The sequence below is a fragment of the Octopus sinensis genome, linkage group LG27 (assembly GCF_006345805.1).
Source record: "Octopus sinensis linkage group LG27, ASM634580v1, whole genome shotgun sequence".
Taxonomy (NCBI): Eukaryota; Metazoa; Mollusca; class Cephalopoda; order Octopoda; family Octopodidae; genus Octopus; species Octopus sinensis.
The window spans coordinates 19,743,239-19,751,435 of record NC_043023.1 but is presented as its reverse complement, the minus strand read 5'-3'; the positions used below and the strand labels follow the sequence as shown (position 1 = coordinate 19,751,435).

The 8,197-nt window shown below is 46.1% G+C and overlaps 1 protein-coding gene across 1 annotated transcript in view; it reads left to right on the top strand.

Moving 5' to 3' along the window:
• The first annotated feature begins 919 nt into the window (after window positions 1–919).
• Window positions 920–8,197, top strand: part of LOC115225424 (protein lin-54 homolog) — a 43,161-nt gene continuing 35,883 nt past the window's right edge. The window contains exon 1 of the mRNA XM_029796385.2: window positions 920–1,068. Within this exon, the coding sequence (XP_029652245.1) occupies window positions 1,050–1,068 (19 nt within the window). The 5' untranslated portion in view covers window positions 920–1,049. The remainder of the gene's footprint in view (window positions 1,069–8,197) is intronic.

The following is an 8,197-nucleotide window of genomic DNA, read 5'->3' as shown; positions in this document are numbered from 1 at the left end:
TTTCCCTTTTTCTTACTCTTTCTCTCCCTCTAATTTCCTTTATCTCTATTCCTTCTTCTTCTCTCTCCCTTTGCCTTTATCTCACTCTGTCTCTCCCTCTCTAGCTTTTTCCCCCTCTCTACGGCTCTCTTCACTCTCCCTCTCTAGCTTTTCCCCCCCCTGTCTACGGCTCTCTTCACTCTCCCTCTCTAGCTTTTTCCCCCTCTCTACGGCTCTCTTCACTCTCCCTCTCTAGCTTTTTCCCCCCTCTCTACGGCTCTCTTCACTCTCCCTCACTAGCTTTCCCCCCCCTCTCTACAGCTCTCTTCACTCTTCCTCTCTAGCTTTTCCCCCTCTCTACGGCTCTCTTCACTCTCCCTCTCTAGCTTTTCCCCCCCCTGTCTACGGCTCTCTTCACTCTCCCTCTCTAGCTTTTTCCCCCCTCTCTACGGCTCTCTTCACTCTCCCTCTCTAGCTTTTTCCCTCTCTACGGCTCTCTTCACTCTCCCTCACTAGCTTCCCCCCCCTGTCTACGGCTCTCTTCACTCTCCCTCTCTAGCTTTTTCCCCCTCTCTACGGCTCTCTTCACTCTCCCTCTCTAGCTTTTTCCCCGCTCTCTTCACTCTCCCTCTCTAGCTTTTTCCCTCTCTACGGCTCTCTTCACTCTCCCTCACTAGCTTCCCCCCCCTGTCTACCGCTCTCTTCACTCTCCCTCTCTAGCTTTTTCCCCCTCTCTACGGCTCTCTTCACTCTCCCTCACTAGCTTTTCCCCCCTCTCTACGGCTCTCTTCACTCTCCCTCTCTAGCTTTTCCCCCCTCTCTACGGCTCTCTTCACTCTCCCTCTCTAGCTTTTCCCCCCTCTCTACGGCTCTCTTCACTCTCCCTCTCTAGCTATATATCTTTCTCTGCCTTCTCCTACTCCCTCCTTTTTCTCCGCGTCACCCTCTCTCTCTCTCGCTATCTTTCTCTCCTCCCACTTTCTCTCTCAGTAACGGAAGTCGGTGTTATACACACTATTATGGGATATCATTAATGGTGGGCGCGTGATTTTGAACGGAAAATATCCAGAATGCCTGCTGAGAATACAGGTTAGTTGATGGTTTTGCTTGGGTTTTTCTGGCCCCTTTCCTGGGGCCTCGGACTCCTTTAAGCTTTCCCTACTTCTACAACAACACTATAACCCTAATATTCTCTGGACAGACCCAAGTCGGCGGCTTAGTGGCGGGTGACAGCGCGTGAACAGGAGCGTCTCTCTCTCTCTCTGTCTCTTTACTTTCTTTCTATTTTTCTGTGTACTCTCTCTCTCTGTTGTCTTTCTGTCTCTCACTATCTCTTACCCTCCCTCTCTTCCTATTTCTTTCTCTTTGTCTCTCTTTCCTTCTCTCCCCTGCCTTCATCTCTCCCTTCTACTCTTCTTCCTGTTTCTTCTCTTACTCTCTCTCTCCTTATATATATATATCTATATTTCTCTTTCTCCCTGTCTCTCTCGCTCTCTATTTCTTAGTCTTTCTTTTCCCCCCCTTTCTCCGTCCTTTGAATGTCTTTCTCTTTCCATGTCTCATCTCTCTCTCTTTCCCTTCCCCCTCTCTCTATTCTCTCTACACCCTCCCTCTATCCCCCCTCCCTCCTCTGTTATTATCCGAAACCTTGTTTTATTTTTCACAATAAACCGCGTTCAACGATCGACGTTCCAAACACGACCATCCCATCCCATCCCATCCCATCCTGCCCTACATTCACTCACCAAACACTTCCATATGACTTTAACTTCCTATTTAAAACGTTTATTATTAAAATACATCAGTACAGCTGACTGACTCGAGACTTAGCTGCTATTTCTAGCAACGTAGAAGCGTAAATGTTGTTCTTTCGGTGGGAAAGCAACATCTAAGTGAGTGGTGCTTCATTTGGAGGGAACTCAGCTGTTATTTCCAGCGCAGAGCGGTTGTATAGGTGCATTAATGTTAGTTACTTAACCCCAGGTCAAGCCAGATAGAGGAAACACGGTGATCATATCCGTTCCAAATATGATCTTTGCATCGTCTTTTAAAAGGAAGTGGGGATAATCAAAGGGAAGGAAATGAATTTGACTTCTATTTTTAGCATTGGACGATGCTTTAGCTCCCCAATGTGTCACTATTTAACGCACTGAAGGTTTGGATTTGAATTTAAGAAAAATTTGGCTGCTATTTCTAGCAGAGACAGGCTCCCTCGTTGGCTTGTAGCTGTTGTTGTTTGTGTTGTTATTGTTTAGCCACCCCCCCATATCCACCACCATTTCTGCCCTCCCCCGCAAGACCTTTAGAGGTTATGATTTTAAGGGAAATTTGGCTGCTATTTCTAGCATAAACAGGCTCCTTCGTTGGCTTGTAGCTGTTGTTGTTTGTGTTGTTATTGTTTAGCCACCCCCCCATATCCACCACCATTTCTGCCCCCCCCCACCGCAAGACCTGTAGAGGTTTGAATTTTAAGGGAAATTTGGCTGCTATTTCTAACAGAAACAGGCTCCCTCGTTCGCTTGCAGTTGTCGTCGTTCAGTGATCCTCTCACCTTTCGTTATTTCTGTCTCCAGCAGACCTTTACAATCAAAAGCATTCCAGCCGTGGCCACCCCGTCGTTTTAACATGGCTGGATGTGATTTTTAGGGAGACTAGGCTGCTATTTCTAGGACCACCAATACCTCTTGTTATTGGTGATCCTGTACATCCTCCACCCCCCTCTCTCTCTCTCTAACACACACACTCAGGATTTAGCTGTGTGGTTAAGAAGTTTGCTTACCAACCACACAATTCCGGATTCAATCCCACTGCATGGTACCTTGGTCAAATATCTTGTACTACTAGCGATCAGTGGTCCCGGTGCGCGCACTCGCGCATCCGCGCTAGCTAGTCGTAAGTAGTCGATCCTAAATAATTTTTTAAACTAAGTAAATAAATTATTTTTTGCGCAGGAGTGGCTGTGTGGTAAGTAGCTTGCTTACCAACCACATGGTTCCGGGTTCAGTCCCACTGCGTGGTACCTTGGGCAAGTGTCTTCTGCTATAGCCTTGGGCCGACCAATGCCTTGTGAGTGGATTTGGTAGACGGAAACTGAAAGAAGCCTGTCGTATATATGTATATATGTGTGTGTCTGTGTTTGTCCCCCTAGCATTGCTTGACAACCGATGCTGGTGTGTTTACGTCCCCGTCACTTAGCGGTTCAGCAAAAGATACCGATAGAATAAGTAGCTTGTTTACCAACCACATGGTTCCGGGTTCAGTCCCACTGCGTGGTACCTTGGGCAAGTGTCTTCTGCTATAGCCTTGGGCCGACCAATGCCTTGTGAGTGGATTTGGTAGACGGAAACTGAAAGAAGCCTGTCGTATATATGTATATATATATGTGTGTGTGTGTCTGTTTGTCTCCCTAGCATTGCTTGACAACCGATGCTGGTGTGTTTACGTTCCCGTCACTTAGCGGTTCGGCAAAAGGGACCAATAGAATAAGTACTGGGCTTACAAAGAATAAGTCCCGGGGTCGATTTGCTCGACTGAAGGCGGTGCTCCAGCATGGCCGCAGTCAAATGACTGATACAAGTAAAAGAGTAAACAAACTAAGGTTAGGGTTAGGGTGAGGTTTAGGATTAGGGTTAGGTTTAGGATTAGGGTTGTAGGATCGACTACTTACGACTAGCTGGCACAGATGCACCAAATATCTCCTGCCACAGCCTGAGGTCTACTCAACACTTTAGTGGATTTGTTATATGGAAACTGAGAGAAGCCCATCATATACAGATATATATGTGTGTGTGTGTGCCTTTGTGCTCATGTTTGTCCACCACTGCTTGACAACCAGTGTCTGTGTGTTTACGTCCCTGTAACTTAGCAGTTTGGCAAAAGAGACTGATAGACTTAAATACGAGGCTTAAAAAATTCAGTACTGAGGGTCGATTCGTTTTACTACAACCCCAGGCTGACCAAAGCCTCCTGAGTGGACTTAGTCAGCAGAAACCGAAAGAGGCCAATTCTGTCATTTCCCCTTCTGATAAGATGTTGGCTTCAGTTGCCGTTTGGTTGCGGTATTTCGTCTGTCTTTACATTCTGACCATAAGATTGTGGTTTCAATTCCAGGATTGGGCGTTCCATTGTGTTTTTTTTGTTGCTCCAGTACAATATGGATGGAAGCACTCCGTCGGTTACGGAACAACCTGCTCGTGAAATTAACGTGTAAATGGCTGAGCACTCCACAGACACGTGTACCCTTAACGTAGTTCTCGGGAATATTCAGCATGACACAGAGAGTGACAAGGCCGGCCCTTTTGGAATTACAGGTACAACAGAAACAGGAAATAAGAGTGAGAGAAAGTTGTGGTTAAAGAGTACAGCAGGGATCACCACCACCCCCTGCCGGAGCCTTGTGGAGCTTTTAGGTGTTTTCGCTCAATAAATACTCACAACGCTCGGTGTGGGAATTGAAACCGCAGTCCTACGACCGCGAGTCCGCTGCCCTAACCACTGGGCCATTGCCCCTCCACATATATATATTTATATATATATATAGATCACCGTGATCACTGTGACTGACCAGGCTATCAGATGTTGTTTGCTACTCATCACTGGTCACAATGTGCTTCGCATTGTTTTAGCCTTCAAATGATGTCACCCCGCTGGCTAAGCAACAGGCCAAGAGAAGAAAGAGTGAGAGAAAGTTGTGGTGAAAGAGTACTGCAGGGACAACCACCATCCCCTGCCGGAGCCTCGTGGAGCTTTAGGTGTTTTTCACTCAATAAACACTCAGAACGCCCGGTCTGGGAATTGAAACCGCGGTCCTACGACCGCGAGTCCGCTGCCCTAACCACTGGGCCATTGCGCCTCCTGCTCCAGTACACTCAACTATAGAAATGAGTTTAGCCTGGAGAGGGATTGGCGCCACTAGGCTTTCTTGACCAAGATACACTGCAACAACCGCGGCAGTGGGGTCGAAACTAAAAACTTTGACTCCTCAACTATCAGTACCTCTGACTTCTCTTTATGTAATTAAGTGATTGTGGTCTACATCATCATCCTCATCGTCGTTTAATGTCTGCTTTCCATGCTAGCATGGGTTGGACGATTTTGACTGAGGGCTGGCGAACCAGATGGCTGCACCAGGCCCAGTCTGATCTGGCAGTGTTTCCACAGCTGGATGCCCTTCCTAATGCCAACCACTCCGTGAGTGTAATGAGTGCTTTTTGCGTGTCACCGGCACAGGTGCAAGACGAGGCTGGCAAACAGCCACGATCGGATGGTGCTTTTTATGTGCCAGACGAGACTGGCAACGGCCACGATCGGATGGTGCTTTTTATGTGCCAGACGAGACTGGCAACGGCCACGATCGGATGGTGCTTTTTATGTGCCACCGGCATGGAGGCCAGACGAGGCTGGCAAACAGCCACGAGCGGATGGTGCTTTTTACGTGCCACCGGCACGGAGGCAAGACGAGGCTGGCAAACAGCCACGATCGCATGGTGCTTTTTATGTTCCACCAGCATGGAGGCCAGACGAGACTGGCAAACAGCCACGATCGGATGGTGTTTTTTATGTGCCACCGGCATGGAGGCCACACGAGGCTGGCAACGGCCACGATCCGATGGTGCTTTTTATGTGCCACCGGCATGGGGGCCACACGAGGCTGGCAAACAGCCATGATCAGGTGGTATTTTAACGTGCCACCAGCACGGAGGCCAGTCAGGGCAGCGCTGGCAACGGCCACGTTCAGATGGTTCTCTTACGTGCCACCAGCACTGGTATCACAGCTACAACTTCCATTCATGTTGATCGATTTTGATTTTGATTTTCACTTGCCTCAACAGGTCTTCACAAGTAGAGTTTTGTGTCCCAAGAAGGAAAGGTATGCATAAGTGGACTGGCTACATCTCAGGTAGAGGCCCACAGGTTATGGTCTCGCTTGTCCTTTTCATAAAGCATATGCGTACACTTATATTTAGAGTAGGCTTATATGTTAGGATTAGGGTTGGATGGAAGCACTCCGTCGGTTACGACGACAAGGGTTCCGGTTGATCCGAATCAACGGAACAGCCTGCTCGTGAAATTAACGTGTAAGTGGCTGAGCACTCCACAGACACGTGCACCCTTAACATAGTTCTCGGGGATATTCAGCGTGACACAGAGAGTGACAAGGCCGGCCCTTGAAATACAGGTACAACAGAAACAGGAAGTAAGAGTGAGAGAAAGTTGTGGTGAAAGAGTACAGCAGGGATCACCACCATCCCCTGCCGGAGCCTTGTGGAGCTTTTAGGTGTTTTCGCTCAATAAACACTCACAACGCCCGGTCTGGGAATCGAAACCGCGAGTCTGCTGCCCTAACCACTGGGCCATTGCGCCTCCGGTTAGGGTTAGGGTTTATGTCTATCTTTATATAAAGCTGAAGTTGTCTGTGTGTGGCAGGTTTGGTAGCCTTCAACTAACACTATCTCCTCCGAGACCCTGCGGCACAAGTTGACCAAAATTGAGAGTATGATAGGAGAAGGCTTGCTCTTCCTTCCGTAGAAGAAAAAATTAAAATCGGACCATGTTAACTCCAAAAATTATTTACATCAAAAAGGTGCTGTTTTTTCTATGAAAATCCCTATTTTTTAACGATTTTTTTTACTGCTGTGTCGCCATTTTTCAGTGTATTTCAACCAGAAAATGTTCACTTAAAGAGGATAACAAGCTACATAATGCAAAATTTTTACTTTTCAAAAATTCCAATTCTAAAGGGTCAAAACAAACCCGAGCAACGCCGGGCGAAACTGCTAGTTAAAGAATAAAGATATTGTGAGTCAGAATCATGGTTCTGGGTTCAATCCCACTGCGTGGCACCTTGGGCAAGTGTCTTCTACTACAGCCTTGGGCAGTCCAAAGCCTTGTAAGTGGATTTGGTAGACGGAAACTGAAAGAAGCCCGTCAAACACACACACATATATATATATCTCTTTACTCTTTTACTTGTTTCAGTCATTTGACTGCGGCCATGCTGGAGCACCGCCTTTAGTCGAGCAAATCAACCCCAGGACATATTCTTTGTAAGCCTAGTACTTATTCTATCGGTCTCTTTTGCCGAACCGCTAAGTGTCGGGATGTAAACACACCAGCATCGGTTGTCAAGCAATGCTAGGGGGACAAACACATACATATATACATATATACGACGGGCTTCTTTCAGTTTCCGTCTACCAAAACTACTCACAAGGGGCTATAGTAGAAGACACTTGCCCAAGATGCCACGCAGTGAGACTGAACCCGGAACCATGTGGTTGGTAAGCAAGCTACTTACCACACAGCCACTCCTATATATATATATAGCCTGGGCAAAGTTTAAAGAGCTCCTACTTCTGCTGGTGACAAAGGGCCTTGCTCAGAGTAAAAGGTAGAATGTATGGTGCATGGCAGAGAAACATGGGCCGTGGCTGCTGAGGACATGTGTAAGTTTGCAAGCAATGAAGACAGTATGCTCCGATGGATGTGTAATGTCAGTGTTCATACTCGACAGAGTGTAGGTACCTTGAGAGAAAAGTTGGACCTAAGAAGCATCAGATGCATATATTTATACTTTGAGTAGGCTTATATCTTTATATATAAAATTGAAGTTGTGTGTGTGAGACTCTGTCTCCTACAATTTAGATTCCTAACTACTCCCACATTTTGCGGTGCAGTTTAACCAAAAGCGGGTCTCTTATAGTCGTGATTCATATCGAGCCCTTCTGGGTATTAGCACGTGTCTACGATGAGTCTACGATTTAAAAAAAATTTACCATCATTTTTTTCCATTTTAATGCATTTTTTTCGCTATTATATAAGGGAAGTAACTCTAAAAATGTCTACGATGAGTCAACAATTTAAAAAAAAATTTACCATTTTTTCCATTTTAATGCATTTTTTCGCTATTATATAAGGGAAGTAACTCTAAAAATATCTACGATGTGTCAACGATTAAAAAAAAAAATTACCATCATTTTTTTTCCATTTTTAATGCATTTTTTTGCTATTTTTTGGCTATAACTCTCTAAAAATGCTTATATAGTTATTTCCCTTACAAACCCGAGCAACGCCGGGCAATTCTGCTAGTTAAATAATAAAAATAATGTGAGTCAGAATTGGTATAGTTTTACCGACTCCTATGCCATCCGGCTACCCCTTAACTGTTTCCGATTCCACAGCCCTTGGCAACAACCTCTCTTTTACTTGTTTCAGTCCT